The sequence below is a fragment of the Prionailurus bengalensis genome, chromosome D2 (genome assembly GCF_016509475.1).
Source record: "Prionailurus bengalensis isolate Pbe53 chromosome D2, Fcat_Pben_1.1_paternal_pri, whole genome shotgun sequence".
NCBI classification, from domain to species: domain Eukaryota; kingdom Metazoa; phylum Chordata; class Mammalia; order Carnivora; family Felidae; genus Prionailurus; species Prionailurus bengalensis.
In genome coordinates this window covers 55,767,269-55,792,920 of record NC_057351.1, presented here as the reverse complement: position 1 = coordinate 55,792,920, position 25,652 = coordinate 55,767,269, and the positions used below count along the sequence as shown (strand labels likewise).

Genomic DNA, 25,652 nt, shown 5'->3' with positions numbered 1-25,652 from the left:
CCTGGTTCACCAGGTCCCCGCCCCTCAGGATGAAGCACTGGCACCTTTCCAACTCCACCATGGGAATTCCAAGGATTCATCCGCAGTGTTTTCTTTTCCCCGAAGTTAGGCATACCTCACAAAATGGCCTCAGATCTACCAAACAACATTCCCTTATGTGCCAACACTGTGGCCGAGGCAGAAGTATTAGAAGTATTGTCTTTTGGTTCCTTCTGGCAACTGCTCAACTTTGCCACAGGCTACAAGTTGAATCCTGGGCTTCAGTGCATTCTGTTCCCTGTCCAGTAACTACACAAACACACTTTAATATCAAAGAAGTTTAATACGCTGCAATAAAATAAGCGCCTAGAAAAAGCTCATGGAATAGATGTCAATGTTAGAGAAATCCCTCCCACACATCCTCTAGCTCCATACCCCATCCCTCAAAACCAAACAAGAAAATCTGAAACAACAAAGGAAATCCGTCCAAGCTTGGATTTCAGTGAGGGCCCCTTTACCAATAACAAGAACACAGTTTCCTACATGGCCTAATAGGAAAGTAAAACACAGAAGCACAAAAAGTCCACAAGATTTCAATATTTAAGAGACTTGGTACATATTCAAAGTTAAAATAACTCCAACTTTTATAGCTATACATATTGTTTTAAAGCAACTTAATATATTTTTAAATTTCATATATACACTCTCAAAGGTTCTTCAGGTGAGGTATGTAAACATTGTCTAATGAAAAATTTTCAATGTTTCAAACCAACAAATTCACAGCATACATTGAATTTTCATCCATTAAAGACACAGTATTTTCCTACACTCACTAACACAGTGGAAATCCAGGCCCAAGGATACACATCTATCATCCAGATTAACATTTGTAGAACTTCTCAATTCACTGCTTTTGGAAAGACCACCTGCACACAGGTTAGGGGCACACACTTGGTACCGAGAATCCAGAGACTCTCTCCTTAGGCATCTGGATCACTGGCTAAGACTCACAAGACAGCAAAAAGGAGCACATCTGAACAACTACAAGATTGACCTCGGCAATGACAACACTGGGAGGAACCAGAAAGACCTTAAAGGAACGGTAGAGATTCATCTTAGAGCTCCCTGGATCCACAGCCGGATCAGCAGCCCCTGCCCTAATCTCATTCTGAAGGGTCGTGGCCTAAAAAGAATAAAAACCCAACACGGCACCTGAGCTTCAGTTAAATTGCATGGGCCTCCTATGGCCCCCTGGCCCCTGAAAGGCATGAACTCTAGCCTAAAGTAGGACCCTGGGCTGTGCTTTTCATACAGGTTGGGGTTGAATTCCTTACTACCATAATGCATATGGGAAAATAATGCCATGAGTTCACAAAGACGACCACTGCCTGCACACAGGCACTGGCCGATGACCTTGGAGGAGCTCAATTTTGAAAACTACTTGTTCCCTGAGGGTAAACAGCAGGCTTCTATTGAGATTAAGTGAGGCTAATAAAGGGATTATTTATTACAAGGTAATAAACACGTGGGGAGCCTCAGGCCAGAGTTCTATTTTACTCGCACATAATCTACGACGCCCCCTCCCCGCCCTCCCACCACAGTAGTCACCTTCCCAATGACACAATATAGGTCAGTTTCTTTCCTCTTGCTTGCTTTCAGGCTCAGCAGTGGAAAGTTTTATTCTAACGCACTCACTTCAATCTAAAAAACACTAGTGAAAAATTCCAAACACCGTCATAAATACAAAAGAGAAGACATATTCCAAAAGCCTAAAAAACTACATTATTCTATTAATGGTTATTCGGGTGTGGGGTATTTTTCATAAAGTTTAGGACGGTCACAAGGAGAGGCTGCTAAACAGCTTAGAAACCTGTTGAACTGGACACGCTGGGAGAGGAGGGACTGCCTTCCTTGCTCCCATCTAAACGGCTTAACCCCAGACATTTCAAACCCAGGCACAGAGGAGGATCACAGGAAGTGGGCTTAGCTTTCCAAGGTAGGGCAGATAGACTCAAAGGGCTTTTAACTGTCAATTTAAAATTTTAATGTAAAAAGTTCTTATGTTCACAGCCAAATGAGCTTTGCCTCGACTAGATTCTGGAAGCCCTGCAAATTCATGGAAAAATAGATCAGTTTTCAATCTCTATGCCCAATTTTTGATGTGTCTGGTGCTGGCAGATTTCTCATCCATTGCTAGAGTTGTAGGACATGAAGAAGCGTGCAGACGAACAGAAGCAAAAATTCAAGTACAGCCACCTCTCCGGCAAAGGCAAGAGGTCTTAGCAAGAGCTGTTCTACCCCCACCCTATCCTCTGAGACAAGGGCCAACGCAGAGCCCAGAATAAATTGTTATTACCTAGGATCTTATTGCTTATGGGCAACACATCAGAAAGAACACCTGGAAATCTGCTCTGCAGATCTGGGAACTGACCGGTTTATCATATATATATATATATGTATCATATATATATCATATATATATATATATATGATATATATATACACACATATTTTATATATATATATATATATATATATATATATATATATATATATATGGCATAACCAGATGAGAAGAGGGGGCAATTAAAGCTTGGATTTGATGTAGCGTTACAGATCAAATGCCCCAAACAGCTCTCAACCTGCTGGTTTTTGTTCTTTCTCCATGTGTGAACTGTGTTATGAAAGGAAGTCCACTGCTCAAAATATAGTCTTCTACAATACTACAATGCAAACCAACATCACTCAGAACATGAATCTGTATACAGCACGTGTAATAAATATTTTTAAAAAACTATTTACAACATTACTTCTTGTGAACATTAGATGAGAGCAAAATTTATTTCCTCCTGCAAAGGTTAAAAAAGTTTTGACGGTCTAGTTCAGTGCTAAATTCCCTGGCACCTAGTTACCCATTCACATTTCATCTTAAAATCAGATTTGCTTACAAATAGTATCTTAGAAAAAACATTCTCCAGCATTGCTGTTCAAGTGTCCTCCTCATTTGTTAGAAAAGACAAAGGGAGGCCATAAGAAAATATGCAAATTACGGTTCAAGCAGATGAGAACCTCCCCCCACCCCACCCCCACCATGTGTCCAGTCCCAAGCTCTCTGGTCTTGGAGCCGTGGTTCTCAGTCCAGCCAGCTGCGGAGAATGAGAGTCACGGCACAGACAGAGGTGCCCAGGAATGGGGCACAGAGAAGAGGAACACGATCATAAAGCATCCGTTCCGTTAAATCTAGGGGTGCTCTGAATTGCAGACCAAGACTCCTGAGAGGTAAAGCTGCACACACCTTAGAGCAGACGGTCTCCTCCTGTAACCACGGGTGACAGGTGGGGCTGGCCACATCTGCACAGATGTTTGCTGAGACAGGGAGAAGGGGGAGTGCAAGGGGGAAGACAAGGAGGAGGGTGAGGAGAAGGAGGGCTGAGGTGCTCAAGAGTACTGTCAAGGTGCAGAAGGAAACGTGCTTATCTCCCATGGTTAATGAATGTGAATAGGTGTGTGTCTTTCACAAACGTGAGAAAGACTAAAAATACATCTTAATGCTTTCTTTAGGCAACCAGTGGTTTCTCCATAGCCCCACAGGTATGGGTTTGGAGTTCCTTGGGGTTACAACTAAGGCTCGTTTCCATGGACAGGGTGTTGAGTGGACAGTTGGAAGGTATCAACCGCGTATGCAAAAAAAGTGGGCGGCTTGAGGCAAGCCCCGATGCCATGCCTGGCACAGCCATACCAGTTGTGGGAGACTCACTTTGTTCTGGGATGGGATGACAGTGGGGGGAAACACTCAGATTCCCAATCCACGCTGCGTCTGCCCAGAGTGAGGGTTTTGAGGCGGCACCCTTCTGCCTTCACTGTGTTGTTTGGGGGTTCAATGGATGAGCAAGGCAATTGGGGAGGACAGGTGGCTAGAAAGAACACTTTTTTGGAAAGCCCTTTTGACAGTTAATTTTTTGTTGTTAAAATAAATACTTTCTATAGAAGCATTTGAACAGGAAAATACCACTATTTACACAGTGAAATAAATTCAACAGTGGTGAATGTAACTGTGTATTACACCATGTATTGGAAACCACAGTCAAGAACACAGTCTCCTAGAACACTGGTGAAACTGATACTCTTAAGATACAGTGGCCTTAAAACAAATCCCTACCTGTGGTATAAACATACATAATTATGCAGATCTTGTTTGAATGGCATCTTTCCCACAAACTACCTCCCCAGTACTACAGCTTCAGCTGCAAGACAGCATGAGGTGCAGATTATAGAAAACAAGTGGGCTGAAAAAGTTGATAAATTGAAGAGTTAGACTCAACGGCTAAATGCTGGAAGGAAAATAAAGGGATGTGAAAAGAAAGATGCTTCTAGTATGACACGTATGCGCTCAGTGACATGCTTGGGAGGTATGGTACTGTCCCAGAGAAGATACCTCCTAGAAGGGGGCTGGGCGGCACAAGCAGAAGAGGGAAGAGAGGAGGGGCCAAGGATGGCTCCTCAAGACGAGCTGAGCCAGGCCAGAGAGCTCGGAACTTCTTCAGACTACAGCTGCTGGTGTGCCAACAAGGGGCCATCAACATGCAGGTGTTCACGAGAGGGCGGAGGGAGGGCAGGCTGGACTCAGGTTCAAATGGGCACGGGGGTCATTCGTTTAGGTTCACAAGTAGTGACCAGAGCTTGGAGAGTGAGCTTGCAAGTGTACAACAAAGGAAAAAGGGTGCTAGAGGGTGAAAGGGGCACACCTGTTCTGGCCAGGGGAGGCACTGTTCTGGGATTCAGGTTCATTACCAAATCTGTTTGTGGGCAGCACTGCCACAGAGGAGACGTAAAAGACTTTGCACTTCTGGTTTTAACTACTTGTCCTAGTAGATCAGATCACGATTCAACAAACATTCAATCAACGAAGAGGGATCTTTTCTTCTTCTTTAGTGCACAAGCATCACTCAGAAATAACGTGCAACAGCAGCTGTGTGCTGAGATGAACAAGTGAGACCCCCTCAAATCTAAAAGGAAGGATGTGGTGCAGTGCTGGATTATGTGAAAAAATGTTTGTGCCTAGCTGTCCTCATATTTTATCCTGAACGACGTACTGCAAGGGTCAGTAAAGCTTTTTGTAAAGAGCCAGGTGGTGAATATTTTACATTTTAGGCTGTGTCCACTACCATATGGTTTCTGTTCCTTTTTTTTTTTTTTTTTTTTAAATATAATCCTTTAAAAAATAAAAGGTAAAATGCATTCCTCCAACCTCCGGCATACTATAAGACCATGAGCACCTGTTTCATTGTTGTTGCTCTTTCATGGGCAGTCTATACCTTCACGTCCCTTGCCTACTGACCACCTTGCATTAAGTGGGATGGTCTCAGGCCGGTGAGAAAGCCTCTGTGCGTCACAGTGCTTGCCAGGCAGGACTAACTACACAGCCGCCCCTCTAGACAACAAAGCTGAGGGTGTCCCCTAAGCACCGAGTGTATGCCACCAGGGCTCTGGGAAAAGGAAGATCAGACAGACAGGAGGTAACGGAAGGAAACGACCAGCTTTGGCTCAATCCGAAGAGCAAAAGCATGAGCAAGTGCACCCTCTGCAGAAGTGCCCCGGGTGCTTCCCCGGGTCCCCAGCACGACAAGGCAAAGCCCTGCATCAAAAGCGTCATCAGAGAGCTCTGGGTTTCTGCTTGAGTGTGACTTATTATCTCTAAAGGAAAGAGGTCAGACCTTCAAGTCTTCCAATATGTCCACTGTAGAACAAGTAGTCAACTGTTCTGACATTTCACGGAATGAACTGAAGGTTGCCTCAAAAGGCTTTTCATAATTCTGCTTGTTTTAAATGCAATAATCTTTTTATTTTCATTTTTTTCCCTGAAAAAGGATTTGGGAGCAAGCCCAGGGAAGAATACTTACTGCTGGGGTGTGAGGACTGCCTTGCTGATGTGATTATAGACCTGATTTTATACTCACAGAAAAATTTCCAGTATTTCAGTGGGTATCAAGCAATAAGAAGACAAAAATTAATAGCTGAGAAGTCAAAACGATAACTGTCTGTTTCAAAATAACCGAAATAATCAGTGTTCTGGGGCCACTGACAGAAATTTTTTCACTGGCATGACATTCAACTTCCTTTGGGAAAAAACCAGTATGGAAGCTTATCCTTGAGTTCTGGGGGACGGGGAAGACCAACAGCCTGGAAGCTGACTGGATTTGATCCAAAGATATAATGTACAACTTCTCAGTCACACTCAGGTTACATAATATGCCCCAATTTTCTATTCTTACCTAAAAGCACGTTCAAAGCCCCTAGTTTTCATTTGCTGGCTTGCCTTTAATAAAATAATTTTGAAAGGAAAGTATATGACTAAAAAAATATCAGTGCTGATGCATTTTTATTTTCCTAGAAGCTGGCCCAAAATATTACATAATAAATACCTTGGGTTAGTGACTGGACTTTGTTTTCCCTTCTGTGAAAAGGCTTTTTCCGTATCTAAATATGTAAATGAGAATACCACAGTATTCTCAACTAATTTTGAGAAAAACCAAATCTTGGCTTACCTTAGGAACAAACAAGACGTGAGGCCGGAGTCAAGTCTATGATAAAGGCTGAGTGAAATGAGAGGCCAGGCCACATTTACAACTCTGAAGCCCTGTTTGCTCACGGGGTCTGACTCTTGAGGCTAACGGTGGCCTCACTGTGGCTGCAGTGACGGGCGGTTCTAAGAAGGAAGGTGTGAGGCTACGGCAGCTCACGAGTCAGGAGATGGCAGTCAGTGTGCTATAGCAATATACCGTGTCTCCTCTGTAGCAAGAGAAAATAAAGAAGTGTAAAAAGAAGAACAAAACTGAGGTAAGGGGGAAAAGAAGAGGACAGAGAGGAGGGGAGGACAAAGAAAGGAGAAGACCAATCAGGCAAAATTTGTTAGTGAAAAAGGATTATTTTCTTAAGCAAGGAGGGTCAACAAACTTTTTCTGAAAGGTCCAGACGGTAAATCCTTTAGGCTTTGCAGGCCCTTGGTCTCTGCTATAAATATGATACTCTGCTGGAAAGCTGCCAAGGAAAATACACGAACAAATGGGCATGGCTATGTTCCAATAAACTTTTATTTACAAAAGAGTGACCAGCCCATATTCTGCAGACCCTTGATCCTCTGTAAGCCAAATAACAGTTTGTGCGGGCTGACAGAAAACCAATAGGAACGGGTGTGGCTCCCCGGCCTAGCACCCCGGGAAATTCCAATACAGTCCCTGGTGCGGTGACAAGCCACCAGCCTTGCTGATGGTGGTACTTACAGAATCTCCGACCTGCATCATGTAGCATGCTGTCTTTCCCACTTAGCTCTCGGGTCCTTCAATCAGCAGGAATGCTGCCCATAGAGGGGGGGGGGTGACAGCTTCAGCCCTCACCACGAATCCACCACAAGGCAGGAAAGAGACCAAACCTCAGTTCAAAGCAACAGTCTTGAAGTGATGTGTTTCACTGATGTCCTATCTGAACAGCGTGTGATGCACAGAGGAGCCCCTCAGAAGCAGCACCTATGAAGAGACGAGGACCTGCACCTCTCCTAGCCGCACTACTGCAAGGATGAAACCCACAGTCCAAGATTACTGTTTTTAGATAAGGCTTGTGTAAAAATCTTTAATGAAGTACAGATGCAACAGAATTAACCTAAGGGATCCAAGGGACTAGCAACTGCAGATGAACACACACCAGTGACATTCCAATGCGGGAAGCCTTAAAAGCAGACTAAACGTTCATTGCCTTCCTGCTGTGCTGCAAGATTGCTATGAGGGAGGCTCTGGACCCTGACTGGGGAGCAGTTTCCATGTTGTCCTCCCAAACCCAGGGAGCCTGAAGGGCTAGAAAATGGGGGACAGAAAATGGGTCTCCTGAAGAGGGCCCAGCTCTGGGGAGCTATGATAGAGCTTCAGTCATTGCTCCGCAGGCATCCTGCAGCTCTCCCAGAAGCTCAGAGGTAATACCGGCGTTCTCAGGTCATCAACTTCAGCTCCAACACTGGGACAGTCAGAGTATAGGCCCAGGAGCAGAGTTTTCTTTTTTCTTAATTTGGAATCTGGAATGTGGGACAGATTGCCTTTGCATCTGGTGGCAAGCCATACTGTGAAGATGGCTATAAAAAGGAGGTCTTTGTGAGACAGGGGAAACAAGGGGGAACTTGAGTCAATTCCAAGTCTGGCTTGGAGGTGTCTAGGAGACAGGTTTGCCAGCATCGGCTGTAAGAGTAAAAGGGTGTTCCAGAGGCAGCCCTCAAGTTTGTTTGTTTGTTTTCCTTTCTTCTATTAGCAAAATTAACTGAATCAGCAAAAATGAGATTCAACAAATATAAAAATAATTCTAAGCTTTTAAGTGTTCTAATTATGTAGAATCCCAGTCTATTTAAATGCAGTTACTACTATAAAGTGTAAGTTGATTTTAAAGATGAGCCACTGCAGTGTATAAAAAAAGGCATACACATGCATACCTCTCGCCAAATGCCCCCTAAGACGGGAGAAAAGGCTATTATCTTGAAGTAAGCTTTTTAAAATGAAAAAGCACTTAGAAAAGTAATGGAATGGATGACAGACCCGAAACTGGAAGAGTTCCACCCACTCACACTGCCTCACACCTCTCCCTAAGTTAATCCAAGCACCGCTACAATGCAGTCTACGTGCAGCTAAGGGGGGCACCTTGAGTATACGCACAGGAGTCCACACATGTCACATTGGCAGACCTCAGCTGGTTAAGTCACCACAAAAACAGTATCCAGTGACGACTATATGAAAATATTTTTTTTTAACTTTAAAACCACTTTTAAAGATTAACCAAACCTACTCAAAAACATACTAATGCTTCTGTGCAACTTAATGCTGAGAAAGGGCTGCCAACATACACACTCAGCAGTTTCATTAATATAGGTAGCTCTTGAATGGCCAAAGTCAAAGATACTAAAAAGAAAAAAAGAGACTCATGGGATAGGAGACATTGGGAAAAAAAAAAAAGTCAAGGCTTCACTGAAGATAGTAAGCTTCCCTACCTATGAAATTCAATGCAATTTTCAATTTCCCATGAATCACATGCTTTTCTCCAGTCCTATCCAGTCATCAGAAGTTTCCATTATATACAGCAAGCTTTTCACAGAATGGGTAGAAGGCCGGTTTTATCATGATTTGGCTGAACTATACATGAAAAAAGTCCACCCGGGTTTACCTAAACAGATCTGAACAATCTAAATGGAAAACTTTTAGTAAAACAGACAGGGTGGCACCTGTCCACACAAGCCTACTTCTGTGACGGAGCATGTTAGAGAAGTTGGCTGAAGCTTTAACAACCAAGCCTTTTTTGTAGAGTGGCCCAGTGGAAATGTGGAAGTCACACTGTGTTATAATAGAGCAATGTTACAGGCATCAAGGGAAACCCCATGCAACCACCTCAGGCGTCACTCAGGAAAGGCAAACAACATTAGTTAAAACACCGTAGCTCTCAATTCTGAGCCATGGAATAGAGCCTGATGTGATAGAGGCGGGAGTGATACCACAAGCATTAACTACCAGTATGGCACTAACCAATTAGAATGCTAACACCCACTCTAACCATGTACGTTCACACTGGAGCACACCAGCTGAACGTCAGCTCCAGGTGGGGGGAGCGCTGGAGGCCCACTATGAGACGGGGCTGCTTCCTCCAACAGCAAAGTTGCTCTGAACTTTACATAACTCTGTGCTGTTTAGACCTTTCTGAGCCTCATGCCAAACTTGTTTTGGGGATACTCACAGAGACCCTGGGCCACATTTAAACCATCTGGCCTGTGCTAATTACCCAGCTCATGAACGAACGCCCTAGCACACTGCATGGCGACAAAGAATCTTACTGCAGAACCGGGGCTGGGAGACATCTGTGGCTAATAACGGGCAAATGCACATGCACAAACTCTTAAACTTTTCTATTACTGGAAATAACAACCTGGCTTTCTTTGAATATGGAAGTATTCGGGGTAAGAAAGAATATTAGAACAGTCACTCTTATCCTAATTGTCAAGTTACAGTTACAAGATGAAAAAAAAAAAAGCCTACATTTTTTCCCCCAAAGTCAGAAGAAAACCTCGTTAGAGTGCTAGCAAGCTTGCAAGCCAAAAATGAAAAGGATGGCAAGAATCAGTAATGCAAATCACTTGGGGGATGTAAATAATTTTTAGAGGTCATAACCCAATATTAACACCATGTGACACATCTTCTGTCCCATGGGCACATAATTTAGAATACATTTTTTCAAATGACAAAGGATCAAAAGTGAGAGGAGTGACCAATAATGAACAGAATATGAATTTTTAAAAAGGGGTAACAGAAATATTCATCTTTTATAATAATAATAATTTCCCTCTGCATTCTCTACATACCATAAAAGTGATTTGGTTTAGCTTTCGAGAATCATTGAAACAAACAAACAAGACAGAGAGGGAAGTTCACTGCTAGGGTTTGCAAAGAGGAGTGTCTGTTCAGGTACAGACACTGCAGGGTGGCTGCTGAAAAGCTACTTTTATGTGCATGATGGTGGTCTTCTCGGCTACAGTACAAGTGCTTGTGCATCAAGTATAAAATACAAGCCTTTAATCACATAGATCAGCTTTTTAGCTTTTGTAAATTTAAAAACAAAAAGGATAAATAAGGCACTGTACTTTTAAAAACTAAAACTGCTTGGTTCCAAGTTTAAAACCCAAGGAACAACCAGAATATAATATATAACTTCCCTTACTCAGCCTCAGAGAAAGACTCTGCAAGTTCCCTTCTCCATCTGAGATACATTTTTCTGACATCTTAAATTGTGATGTTCTCCATTAACTGCAGATTTGAAAGGCTGGATAAGCTTATAAAAGCAGGTTTAGTTAATGCAAAACGAAGGGTTACTTCTGTAGGACAGTTTAACTCTCGGCTACCAGCCTGGCGATCACTTTGCGTCCAGCCGTCTCCGTTTGCCATGGGAAGAGTCCAGCTTTGCCTTCAGCTTTCGCTTTCTCTGGGCCGCACTGCTCTCTGGGGTTTTTGTCAAGGGTCTGGCCCGAGCCTTTCCACTACTTTGCTTCCTGTTGGTGGCTTTCTGTGGCCTTGAAGAGGATTCACCTGCCCCCTTTTGCTTTGCAGGTTTCGTCACTGTGTCTGAGGCGGCTGGCTGAGCGGGTCTTTTGTTTGTATTTTCTTTTTCCCTCCTGGAGGGAGGGCAGTTCTTCCCAGGGGACTTTTTGGGGATCTTCACTTTATTCTCTTTCAAGGATGTCTTTTTGGGCAGTTGGCTGATTCTGTCCCTTGCAGCTGGCTTCTTGGCAGCAGGGGTTTTGGTGGATCCATCACTATGCTTTTCTTTGCTGGCTTTGACCGCAGGTCCCTTGTCCTTCCTGTCCTGAGCGGTGCCGCTTTCTGTCCTCTTGCGTTTATTCTGCACTTCGGCTTTCGGCAAGATTTCAGACATCTGCTTCCCCTTCCTTCCCTTCATTCCATCAGTACTCTTGGGCTTAATGGGAAACCCATCTGCATCCACTTGCAGGGCCAGCTTAGGGGACATCAGAGGGTTGATGCATACACTCTTACAACTCTGTTTACTCTCCACAGCCTGTCCAAATGGGCTCTCCATTTTCTCGTTCTTGATCAAACACTGCTGGGCTCTGAGCTTTCCTCGAATATTGGAGTATTTTCTGAGGATCCGAGTACTGGCTGGGGTAGGTGAATTTGTGGGAGGATGGCTATTTCTACCTTCCTTGACTTCCTCTACAGTGTCTTCAGAATTGGGGCTGAGGCTGACATCACTGCCATCCTCTGGCTCCACTTGGTCAGGATTCTCTCGAAATTTAGCCCAGAGCTTCTGTGTTTTCCAATTGTTTCTAGCAGGAGTAGCTCCAGGAAATTTCTTCAAGTGTTTTTTCAAGCGTTCAGCCTGTAGTGAACTGGGGTACAGGCTGGAAGGAGAGTATTTCTGAAGAGGATGCTTGACAGGGGGGATGTCTCCTGGAAGACGAGTGTTGAGCTTCTTCACGATAACCAGAGACCGGGTTTCAGTTGTCTCTAAGAACCATTTGCAAACATTAGATAACTTAAAGTTTGTCATAAACAGCATCTGAACAGGAGAAAACTTTTGAACCTCCAACGAACCCCTACATTTCCGTGACCTTTTTTTGCTTTTCCAAATCTCCTTTAGTTTATCTGACTTGTTCCTTGATCTTGGCGTTGGCTGGGCTTCCTTTTCCAACTGGATCCAACCTTTCTGGACTCTCATGTACTGGGCATTGAAGCTGGCAATAAGCTCTTGGTTCTCTTCCTCTGCACACCATTCCACAAACTTTGGCTGGTCATCTACCACTGTGTCCACATCATCCTCATGTAAGGGATCTCCACTCTCTGAAGCTTCCTTTTCCTTTGGCATTGGGTTTCCCTGTGTTGCTTCCTTTTCTGAAGTCACTTTTGCAGTGTCCAAGGAGTCCAGAGAATGAGTATGTCTTAGGTTGTAAGTTGAAGACGTCAGTCTTGTAAGCCTCGGGACGCACTGTGGGGGCCCGGCCACATCACCACTTCCACTATTTGACAAGCCACGTGCACTGGATGGCACATCGCTCTGGTCACCTTTGTGCTGGGTGTTTGCACTGCCAACCTCATTCACAACCTCCTCCGTATCGTGTGCAGGAATTGGTTCTGGCTTCTCTTTTGATTGTTCTGGGAAAGTACATGGAATATTTTCTGAGGGAGCATGAGCATTTTTCTCACCTAACTTAGACTGAACATAGATTTCCAGTCTTTCTCCAGGCAGGGTCTGGCCTACTGTGGTTATGGGATCACCACGGGGGAAAATACCTCCTTCTTCCCCTTTGACCTCTTTAGCCAGCATGTTCTTAAAAGTCTGCCTGGTGATGATCCCACCTTCTTTGCCCTCCTGCTCGGCATCTTTCTCAGAGGGCTTTTCATGGACCTCTGGGTTTTCAGTGTCCTCCAAAGCTTTTGTATGGAAACCGTCAGCCAGAAGACTCTCAGGTGTTGTCTCACCAGGGCCCCCTTCCTTTTTAGAACGTTTCATAACAGGATTTTTGGAAACCTTGATCTCAGGACTAGCAGAGGAAGAATCTGAACTTTGACTTCTTAGGCACCTATCAGCAGAAGAGGGATCAGAAAGCTGACTTCTTAGGCACCTGTCAGAGGCCTCGGGGAGTTTTTTAACTTTTTTCTTCTTGTCCAGATTCTCTTCGGGTGAGTCAATGTTTTGATCACACATATCTCTTTCTGAAGAATGTTTTACGTTACTGCCCTGTCCCTCTAATTTTCCTGTACCACCTGCTGTCTCACTTTCCTCAATTTCGTTGGGGTTTTCATTAGTAAAAGTGCTGCTTTCCTTCAAGAGTGGGTCGGTATCTAGCTCCTGAGTGTCTTCAGTCTCAGCCTCAGTACTGATGCTTTGGTTGTCTTCAGCTTTTCCCAGGCTCAGAGGAGGCTCCAAGCCCACTGGAGGACTCTGACTTTCTGAGCAAGGAGGACCTTCCTCTCTACTGACTGTTTCAGGAGAAGAATGAGGCCCGGAAACAACATCTTCATTGCCTCCCTCAGAAGTGCTCTCAATAGAGGAAACCAGGTGACAGTCTTGGGTGACAGTCCCCTCCTTGATTTCCAGCAGTTCGACTGGCTGCTGGTCTCGTTCAGGGGAAGCTATCCCACTTGCTGCGGGAGTTGAGACCATGGAGCTGCCTTCTGGCGTGTCCTCTTTGGGAAGGTGAACAGGGAGAGGTGACACCAGGCTGGAGGCTGTTGTTTCCTTTGACCTAGGAGAGCTGCTCGGATTTGGTTTATTTGTCACGGGGCAAACCTCAGGCTCTTGAGATTCCTTTTCCGAGGAAGCATCTCTGTCTCCTTCCTTAAGGGAGATTATTTCTTTACTAGGTTCTTCGTGGTCATCGTCTCTGGGATGCTGCACATCCACGGCGGGTCCAGGGGCTGAAAGTGTAAGGGTCTGCTTGGGAGTGACCACTGCCTCCGGCTCCAGGGTTGAACAGCTCGCTTTTTCTTGGGAGTGTAAATTTCTGGCCAGTGTGCGAACAGTTGGCAGCTCACAACAATCACCATTGAAAAAGTATCCCCGAGTACTCTTTCTGGCTGTTTTCCGAGAGGATAATATTGATCTTTGATTCTCAAAGTGGCATTCTGTTATTGGCTGACTAATATAAACAACATCACACTGGTTATCATAATCGTTTATCCTCAACCCTGATGCCCTTTTACTTTTCCGAGCTGTCTTAATGGAGGTCGAGATCATCTTGGTTCGTGAATGTCCATTAGATGCTTTGTGTACAGCTGGCATAGGGCTGGGGGCTAACCAACCATCTTTGGAATGATCAAACTGGCCCTTATCACTGGGATGTAAATGATAACTCACCTTATTTCTTCCTAGTGAGTGAAGATGGTTCTCTTGCTTTGGCCTTGAATCTTGTTCACTGGACTCTAACTCCTGGCGCAAAGGTGTTTTTGAGCTACACAGTAAAGCGTTCTCTTTGTCAGCAGTTCTAGGTGAATTCCCCGTAAACCCTGAGTCCCAAGCCTCTTCTGATAAAGCTTTGAATGAATTTCTCTGAGAAATAATACAGCTGTTGCTCTCCTCACTATTCTCAGCTGCCCCTTTTACTGCAGTTAGACTTTCTACTAAAGCTGAGCTCTGCATATGGTCTTTACCATCCTCGCGAATTTTCACATTTGTGTCTTGCTCCTGTCCAGTGGTTTGCCCCTCCAAGCTCTTAGAGATGTGGTGGAAGTTTAATGAGGAAGAATTAGATGCAGTGAGGTATCCCAGAGTGGAACTATCCGTTGAACTACCAGAATTAGGTTTAGTGGTTGGAAGTTCAGAGGAATCTTTCTGGGTAACAGCCAAGGCATTCTCTCTCCCATCTACAGACTTTATCTCGGGAGGAGGCTCCTTCAGGGCCTGTTCTGTCATGCGTAGAGGGCTGTGAGAGTCCGATGAGTCTACGAACAAATCTACAGAAGTAGGAGACTCCCTATCGAGACACACAGCATCCTTTTCCTTATGTTTGGTGCCTAGTTGGGCACAGCCGGCACTGCAAGTGGATGCATCCATTGCTCCAGAATCAGGGTGCAGGTCTTCGGGGCCTGGCTGGGATTCAGTGTACAGATCGTTCAGAACACGAATGAACTGCTTCTGATGATGAGTGCACAGTTTGACCATAAACTTCTCCAGCGGGGACTTCGACTGATTGTTAGAATCTACTGCTAGAGCCTCTGTTGAATTCTCACTAGACAGACAAAGAGAAAGAAGAAATTAATATGGTCATTCTCCAAAGAAAATTTTCACCCTATGAAATTCACCAGACGTTACTCATGTTGTAAAGAGAATGGACACTCTAAAACTGCTTCTAAGTGCCCAGGTAAATTTGATTCCATAAATGAGGGGTATTTACCTAACTAAAATATAAGGCTAGCCCTGTTATATTCTCAAATTTCAGTAACATCCTTCATACCTTTTAAGAGATCCTTCACAGTTATTTTTATCATATAGAGAAGAAATATCATTGAAAATAATTTTTTGGAAAATAAAATTTTGGCTACATTAACTCCAGTTGGTCAACATATACTTTTGTTTTAGACCTGGGTATTTCTGTTAAATAATCATTGATCTGTAAGCCCACAACACTGACAAAAACTCAGACGCACTATATTGCAAACCTTAGTTTGGAAATATTTAGGGAAATTATAGTTTTAACATGGTTTCTCAGCATGACTAATTGGTTAGACTTATAATTCTGCAAACAGTAATACAGGAACCCTTCTGCTCCCTTCCTGGGGCAATGAGAAATAGAGATCAATAATTTCATAATTCAAATACACTGAAAGATGCAATTATAAGCAGCCTACGTTGGCCTCCTACCTTCCTCACGCCCCTCTGGCCTCTGAAGCAGTGTGCTTTTAATGGAAAGAGCACAGATTGTGGAATATGATAAACTCACATTCTACTTCTAGCTCTGACATTTACTATCTACAGGCTCTTAGGTAAATTACTTAACCTCTCTGAACTTTGGTTTCCTCATCTGGAGTTGGAACTCTGTATTGATATTTCAAAGGATTGTTGTGAGATGTCAGAAAGCACACACAAAGCACAAAGCACAAAAGAACAGGCGCTCCCCCTTTCTTGACTCAGGGAGATTTTTAAGACCAGGTGGTAAAAAGCTGCTGAAACATGTCTAAATACAAAACAAAACAAAACCAAACTATCTGTCAAATCTGTTGTTTAAACTACTCTTCATGAAGGAAGATTCCACTATGTTTTTATTTTCACAACTAGCAAGACAGCAGTTTTAGTCAGCGGTGCCATGGGTATCTGAAAGGACCTACATGAGACTACAGAATGTAGTCTTCTACATGTCTTAGCAGATGCCTACTTTAAATTTGAAATTGGTCACTGAATTGTGAATAAACCAAGAAAAAAGATTCTTTCATGCAAACTACATATCAGATAAAGGGTTAGTATCCAAAATCTATAAAGAACTTATCAAATTCAATACCCAAAAAATAAATAATCCAGTGAAGAAATGGGCAAAAGACATGATAGACACTTCTCCATCATGAGTGCTCAACATCACTCATCATCAGGGAAATACAAATCAAAACCACAATGAGACACCACCTTATACCTGTCAGAATAGCTAATATGAACAACTCAGGCAACAACAGGTGTTGGCAAGGAAAGAGGAAAGAGGATCTCTTTTGCACTGCTGGCAGGAATGCAAACTGGTGCAGCCACTCTAGAATACAATATGGAGGTTCCTCAAAAAATTAAAAATAGAACTACCCTACGACCCGGCAATTGCACTGCTATGTATCTATCCAAGGGATACAGGTATGCTCTTTCGAAGGGGCACATGCACCCCAATGTTTATAGAAGCACTATCAACAATAGCCAAAGTATGGAAAGAGCCCAAATGTCCACTGATGTATGAATGGATAAAGAAGATGTGGTGTGTGTGTGTGTGTGTGTGTGTATACACATACATACATATACAGACACACACACACACATACATACAATGGAGTATTACTTGGCAATCAAAAAGAATGAAATCATGCCATTTGCAACTATGTGCATGGAACTAGAGGGTTTTATGCTAAGCGAAATTAGTCAGAGAAAGACAAATATCATATGACTTCACTCATAAGAGGACTTTAAGAGACAAAACAGATAAACATAAGGGAAGGGAAACAACAATCATATAAAAACAGGGAGGGGGACAAAACATAAGAGATTCATAAATATGGAGAACAAACAGGCTTACTGGAGGGGTTTGGGGAGGGGGTGGGCTAAATGAGTAAGGGGGCATTAAGGAATCTACTCCTGAAATCATTGTTGCACTATATGCTAAGTTGGATGTAAACTAAAAAAATAAAAGAAAATAATAAAAAGGGAAAAAAAGATTCAGAAATATTATAACAGGTGCATGGGGATGGCGAACTTAAAATTTTTTTTTAATGTTTAATTTGAGAGAGAGAGCACAAGGGAGCACGTGCATGCTCGAGTGGGGAAAGGGCAGAGAGAGGGAGACACAGAATCTGAAGCAGGTTACAGGCTCCAAGCTGTCAGCACAGAGCCTGATGCAGGGTTCAAACCTACCAACCGTGAGATCATGACCTGAGCTAAAGTCGGACACTTAACCGACTGAGTCACCCAGGTGCCCCGGTGATGGTGAACTTTAAACTATGTACTGGCAATGGAGCCAAAATCTAACAAAGAAAAGACAAGACAGAAGGCGACTGGAAAACAGCCTCACTGGGCAGTATGCTTATAATATGTGCATTTTCCTGCTTATATATTGTCCTTCAGTAAAAGTTTCAAAAAGGCAACATCTGAAAGGTCAACAGGAAGAAGCTCCTCCTGCTGTATGCGAATGGCAAATATCTCCTTCCTAAATTTAGAAAAGAGGAGACACCAGTGACACCCTTGGGGGACTGACGGTTAAGTCATTTTCAACTCTCAGACACAATGATACGTACACAGGAGCTTAATACACTCTTCATGCAGCTGCACGCTTTGTAGCTCACAGAGAAATTAGTCCCAGAAGGACCCTTCTGGGACATACCCTGCCGCTATGTCTATCAGACAGTACCAATAGCATAATATGTTGTCACAGGATAGAGCACTGGGAAACAGTGGTGAGTATTCTGCCACTTACTAGTTGTGTAACCTTGGCCAAAACACGTAACCATTTTTGGTCTTAATAGAGCACGTGCCCCCTCTTCCACTTAGGATTAGTGCAAAGGAAAAAACTACGAAGTCATCAGTTACCTTTACTGTCAGCTAATCACATTAAACATACCTCAGTAACAAATAACTCAGAGATGTGCATTAATGCTTTTTTACAACCTAAGGTGAATTTTCTGCATAAAGTTTACACTTCAAGTACCAAACATTTAAAATTTTAAAAATATTTTTGATAGAAGTCGTTTAAAACTTATATCCTCCTCTGAACACAATTTCTTCTTTCTTAATGACTCAGGGGGGTTATCATGTGCACTATTATTAAAGTTGAGCCATTACTTTTATTATACTGAACTAAAATACATTGATAGCTTTAGGAGCTACTCAATTAAGTAAATCTGACTGCCTTAACATGAAAAAGTCACGCTGGCAGTCTGTATGTTACTAAAATCTTTCTTTTTATTGGCTTCCAGATAGTAGCTGTGGCTCGAAGCCCTACTTTTACCTTCAAGAGTGTTTCTGCCTGACAGCTGACGAACCACATCTCAAGTGCTAGACTGGTCCTTTAAGTAAAAATAAACAGGCTCTGAAATGATGTTTTCAGGAATAGTTTAAGTAAAGTACATGGATTTTCTAACAACTTCAACTGCTCAGAGGACTTTATGTCTCAGTTTTTGGTTTTTGGAGGTGTTCCTGATGTTACTAAGTGCCTACAAATAAGTGGGCTATCACTGCCTTTTCAACGCATAAAAATATACTCTCTAAGTGCACTTTAGCAATACATAAAAAGGTAAAGGGGGTTGGTCAAGGTTTATGAAAAAAGATTAAGAAATATCATGGCATCTTACTGCAGAGAAAAACTGGAGATAAATTGTTCTCCCCACCTTGAGAAGCACAATCATCATCAAAGTGTGAAAATCTTCTGGACACTGCTCCATGCCTAGGGCTGTGCTCTGGAAGTAGGCTTTAGTATTTGGGGTGAACAATATGCTTAGAGGGGTGCCTGGGTGGGTCAGGTTAAGTGGTCAACTCTGGATTTTGGCTCAGGTCATGGTATCACTTTTCGTGAATCCGAGCCCAGCGTCAGACTCTGTGCTGACAGTGTGGAGCCTGCTTGGGATTCTCTCTCTCTGCCCCTCCCTACCTCTCTCCCTCTCTCTCAGAATAAGTAAACAAACAAAAAGATTAAAAAACAAAACAAAACCAATATGCTTAGAGATTAATTAAATCAAGAGATACCCAATAAGAGGACAGAGTACTCTGAAGGAAACTGAGAAAGCAATTTTTTCTAAAGTGATGCCCACACAGAATAAAAAACTGAGTAATAATTCATCCACAGGTGAGATCTAACCTCTTTTATGGTTGTGAGACTTGGATCTGCTGCTATCCCATGTTTCAATAGTAGTACTTCAATATTTTAGTTAACCTCAACTAACGTAAACAAGTCTTCCAAAGGGCCATGAAACCAGCCCTGAAACGATGGCTGTGGCAATATGGCTTGTTTAGTCCCCAAAGACAGAACAAATAACTACAGGTAGGTAGGTAGGCAGGTATCTATTTCACAGCACCATGGCAAGGGGAAGGCGCCTTCAAACCTAAGGCATACTGCAGAAACGTTATCAGTACCTACTGAACTCTAACCCGGAACAGCAACAGAGCACCAGGGGGCTGAAGAACAGCATCGGAGAGGCGGTCACAAGCTATATAGCAACTTTAAGAGGCGCTTACAGCGATTACTGGTGGGAAGCTCAGGAGATGAAAAGATTAAAATCGCAAATGGCAGCTTTGCTTAAAAGAAAGAGATATCAACAAAGGGTCATTTGTGTATGTTTCCTGGTAAAAAGACAGGATGAGAGAGAACGTACTGATGAACCACAGGTCATCAGAGCAAGCAATAGGGTGCTCTTTATCAGTTACATCCTGGGCCATTTCAAAACCATTTCCACTTGGAGTGACTGTATCTTTTCCTGAACTCCAAGCCACAGTGGTTTGTAAATACATTGGCAATCATAAGAAATCATGTGTATTTATAATTTGTATCCTTTACTGACTTGTCTTTCTCTTAGCTTTCCAAGCAGATGTAAGCTACTTGGGCTACTTGAGATGTAAGCAACTAGGCAGGGATCACATTTTACACTCTTCTGTTTTCTCTTAGCAAAAAAGGAGAGAGAGCATCAAGGATGCTTCCTGGGTTTTAGTCTCAGGCAGCATCATTTAGTGAGATAGGAACACAGGCAATGAAGCTGGGGGCTGGTGACTGTTGGGGTATGTATGTGTCTGATGAGTTCTGTTTTGTACACACTTGAGGTGAAGTGTTAAAGGATTCTGAATCTGAGATGTCTGGAAGGCAAGTGGACCAGCAGCTTCACTTGGATCTGACAACCTTCACATTAATACTAACCTTTGCCCAAGTGTCATTAAATGGCCCTGTTATAATAACTAACTTTATAACTATAGTAATAAAACCACTTTTGACTGCGCCCCTAAATTATCAAGGTTCTTACCTTGTTTTTCCCTAGAAATTTTCTCAATAAGATCTAAGTTTAGATGAATTTTAATTTCAGAGGATTTAAAAAATTTTAAATTAACCTCAACTTCCTGAAGTTTTTAATTCTATCACAATTTTTCATGTTTTCTAACAAAACAAAACAAACAAAAAACAGGTGTTTTTAAAAACTGGCTAGTTTTGCCTGAGTTTTAAACAGCTAGTCTTTACCTTTGCTTCCAGTCATTCCATTTTTTCCTACAGTGTTAGGCATTTGACAGAGCCTAAATATGCATTTGCCTTGATTCAGAATACTCTCAGGCAGTAAGGAGGTAAACCAGAGAGGGGCAAGCTTCTGTCCTGCAGCATTTTCACTCAACTCGACTGAAGGGAAAGCACTATGTTTTAGTTCAGTGATTACGGTCGGTATCACGGTATGTCCTTCACATCTGACTATGTAAGATCTTTAGAAGAACAATAATTCATCACAGATTTCAAAATCACTTGTTTGATTTCATGTCTCTTCTGCTCAATAACAGAACTCTGTAACAGTTAAGTAAATTATTTATCAATCAGAAATACCTCACCTCCACTAAAGAGTAGTAAGATCCCAGGGACTAGTAAAAGGAAGGAAGGGCTGTAGAAGAGAGAAACTTGACTTCCAACTCCCTGGATTAGTCCTGAGTTTCTCTCCTGGGAGAGAAATAGCCTGCATGACCTTGACCACTTTGTCTTTCTATCCTCTGCTCAATGCCTAATTCTTAAGGGTGTGGTAAAAGGATAAGATAATATTCATAAAAACTTTGGAAGGCACAGTTTAAGAGTGATGTGTTGTTTCACAACCCTATCTGTAATGATTTACTCAATGATGTTTTTCTAGATCAGAGGTTAGACACAGTTGAACTCGCCTACTTTGTCAATACTACAATACTTAAATTCTCAAAGAAAAGCATTCCTGTGGTTAATATAAATGGTGGGTCGTCAATGCTTATGTTATTTTAGGGTAAAAGAACAAATAGAGGAGATGTGGCAGACAGCTGAACCGACAATTTTAAGAAGAAATTTTAGAAGAATTTGAGATTGATGGATTCAGGTAGTCTCTCCAGTATCCGCTAACTACCAATAAAACTCGATAGCAAATGCAATTATCAATGATGACCAAAATACATTCTTCTTGACTAAAAAGAGCAATAAAGATACTGAATGATGTCTGGGTGAGAGCTGATCTTAGCAGAAAAAGGTAATCCCGGGAAAACAGAGGGGGAAGAAAATTAGAGACAACACTTGACAGAGTAGACCAAATAGTTAAAGAGATATACTTTTATTTGGCTTGATTCTTCTACTTAAATACAAGAACACATAAAAATGCACCCTGAGTTCCCTTCAAGGCTAAGAACTGTATTTTTTTGCTAGACAATAATCTAAAATTATGTTCTCTAATTCCTTATCTCTGGTCCTTTGAGCACAGAAAACATAAGTATATTTAAGGGCCTGGATAAGTCTACTGCCAAGTCCTTGCTCTGCACTGGGAATGCATCAATCCCTGGCTAGCAGATTATATTTGCTCAATACGTGTTATCTTCCATACTTGGATACAAGAATATTCCAAGGACTATGACAAATTTTATGTGTATATGTGTGTGTGGAGTAGAGAAGGGGCAGCATGGGGTATACAGATTTTCTAAAAGCCATGTACAGTACAGTTGAACATCTAAACTACTGAACAACCAAGTTTTCCTTCCACAGAACTGGACTAGGAGAAACCATAAAAGGGCAGAGTAGACCAAAGTGACAAAGAAACGCTGAGAAATAAAGTTCAGAAGATGACAGAAGAGGAAGTGACCTCTTAAAATCAGGCAGTTTTATACCTGATTTCCATGTAGCTGACATCCAAATTCTCTGAAATAGAATTTAGATGGATTTAGATAGAAAAAACAACTCTCAAAATTGAGGTTAAGGAGAATGATCACTCCTCAGAGATCAGAACCATGGAGGAGTAGGGGTTTAGGGATGTGTGTGTGTGTGTGTGTGTGTGTGTGTGTATGTGTGTGTGTGCGCGCGCGCGCACCTGTGCTTTCAAAACCAGAGCTACCGCTGATGGCAGCGTGGCATCTTGTTCAGGTGTGAAGTGGAAAACAGTTAAGAACTACTGATCTGAAACAAAAGACATGCAATCCCTCTGTAACAGCTAAGGTTATTATGTTCCTAACCAAGTTTACTAGAAGCAGAGCAGAACAAAGTTTCAAAAAATTATGAATGCTCTAAATGGGGGGAAGGAGAGGTGCTTCAGGGGTGCTTACTGAGGATAAAGCCATAGTTTGCTAGCTTTTCTGTATCTCTGGGTTTAGTATCTCTCATAGAGGGCTATTATTCAGAGTAGATCTAAATATTAGATAAGCCTTTTAGGGCTTGTATCTTCTATTTCTTTTCAATTTAGCCAGATTGTCAAATTTCTTAAATTACAATAAGAATATAATTATCAAGAAAATCCCTATTTAACATATCTTCACCCATTTTACTATGGGAAAATGTACCCAGGAAGCCAAAATGTAATCAGAAAGTTACTTGGTGAATAGAAGTCAGAGCAAAGGGTCATTAAGCACCACATACAGTCCAATGCCTTCATCTCCTCTCTAGGAATGTAGTGAGTTCACAGACACTTCTGTCAAACTATTTACGTCTGATAAAGTTTTTGTTCCCACCAAATTGATTTTTGTTTCTATCACCTCAGGTAAGACTATGCATGTAAGAGCAACTACATTTGGGTGTTAATTTTAAAGAAAAGGAGGGAGGGTTCATAAGCAGTGAAAGACATGGGATTCTGGACCGGACGGCATAGATTAAAAAATAACAGTTCCTGGAAGTGAGGGAAGAAATATCCCTAAGTGATATAACTAAATACTGGTTTGGTGAGAGCACAAACCTAAATTATTAATATAATGAAAACTATAACTAAGAATTCTTAGAAAACACTTTAACAAATAATATAATAATAAATGAAAAGGATAGACCTCTGCCTTGGGCTGCTTCGAAATGAAAAAAGTGTGTCACCAGCCTGAGTCAGTAAAGCCAGACTGAAAAGAGATCTGGATCGTAAAAGCATAACTGACATTTTAAAAGGTCAGGATTACATGAGAGCTCATGACAAGCTAGTAGACAGGCCTATTTCTCTTTTTGTTTTTTTAGTCAGGTAAAGGATTAAAATCTATGTTGTTCTTTGGTGAAATTGCCTTTTCATTCCCAATTTAAATGAGCAGGACAATGATGGACTGGAAAAATAGCACTGCTTAAACAGAAAAAGGTGCTCATTCCCCACCTGAGAGAAAATGCACGGTATCATGGGGCTCTTTTAAAGAGAGTTGAGGGGGAAAAAAACATCTGTCAAGGCCCAGTAAGGCCAAAGACTGTACATGGCTCCCCTGGCATCCAGACAAGGTTCCCGTTACAACGGGAATATATTTCTTTTGTAATAATAGCAATAACAACAATAACTGTAAACCCAAAACCCACACCACCACCTTCAAGGCAGTGTGTACACACAGGGGGGGTCTAAAGGAGGCGTGGGGAGCTGACACAAATGAAAACAAACAAGAGGACATTTAACAGTTCACATGACAGATCCCAGCAACACAATGTTCTTTCCTCTCCAGAAATAAAGTGGTATGTTTTTGACAAATATTCTTAGTTTCTTTGGGGGTGAAAGGAAGAGGGAGACTAGCAGATTATATTTGCTCAATACGCAGTAGATATTTGATAGTATCCCAAGCTTTTCATGATTGCTAGGGAATCTTCTATATCCTAACTTTTCTCATGTTCCTTTGAGGTTCTTAAATCTCTATTCTTGAAACCATACAAATCTATGGGATAAGCCTTAAAAGTGGAAAAGTTCTACTTTTGCTGTCATATAGTAAATCACTTAAAATTGACACAAGGATAGCATTCCTAGGTAGTAGCTAATCATCTAAAGACTCTAGATCACTTTGTAAAATGTAAAACCTTAAAAAAGGATTCCTAGGGTACCTTATACAAAATTTAATGCCATTTATCACTTGTTCACCTCATGAATGTTAGAGGAGGTTTGTAATTTTAAAATTTAACATATAGAGATAAACAAGCATTTTTAGAGCTACCATTCTGGAGTGCTCTTGGAATTCACTCCATCATTCTCGAACACTTCACCTCTCTGGAAACTCGAGTATACTGATGGAGATGTGCTGGAGTGGGATGAACTAAGCAGAATCATCTGTATATTCAAGGTTTCACTCAGGAATATTGAAGACAAAATGTAACTAACTGTACACACACACACCTCACTCCTTACCCTCAGGTCACGTCATTTCTCTTGCTTCCAATACACTATCCAGTTCAACTACCCTGACTCATCTTTCCTTGAAGAACAGTATAATTCTATGCTCCCTGCCACTAGTTTCTCATTTTAGTTTGCTTCCCATTATCCAGAACTGCCATCTTCTTAAAGTCCAAATCCAACTTTTTTTTTTTTTTTTTTTTTTTTTTTTTTTACATAAAATTCTGTCAACTTCCCACTGCTCCTATTCCATGCTTCCTGACACTTTCTCCTGGGGGCCGTGTTAGGCATTTCTTACTCTGCTCTCACGGTTTTTATTTTTTTTTTATTAAATAGCACTTATGTCGCATGGTAACAGAATGGTTGACATGGCTGTCTCCTCCACTGGTTTGTGAACATTCTCTGGGGACAGGACCTAGGTCCTTTTAGTAGAATCAGTAGATTCTCTGCCTAAAACACGGAACTCAGATAATTTCAGGCATAAGTAAGCAATGAATAACGAAATAAATTCCTATGTAATAAAAATAATTTTCCCAAGACATTTTTCAAGGGAACTGAAATCAGCATAGGAAAAAAGAAGAAAATGAGCTCAAATCAACAAGGCAGGGAAAGGAAGAAGGGAATTTCGAAGGTCAGACAGTAAAAGGTGTAGGCTCCTAACTGTAAGCC

General features: G+C 42.0%; 1 protein-coding gene across 2 annotated transcripts in view; it reads right to left on the bottom strand.

The window, feature by feature from the left end:
* Positions 1 to 302: 302 nt before the first annotated feature.
* LCOR (ligand dependent nuclear receptor corepressor) overlaps positions 303 to 25,652 on the bottom strand; it is a 144,277-nt gene continuing 118,927 nt past the window's right edge. For both annotated transcript variants that reach the window (XM_043597124.1, XM_043597126.1), the window contains exon 8: positions 303 to 15,238. In XM_043597124.1, the coding sequence (XP_043453059.1) occupies positions 10,909 to 15,238 (4,330 nt within the window). In that variant the 3' untranslated portion in view covers positions 303 to 10,908. The remainder of the gene's footprint in view (positions 15,239 to 25,652) is intronic.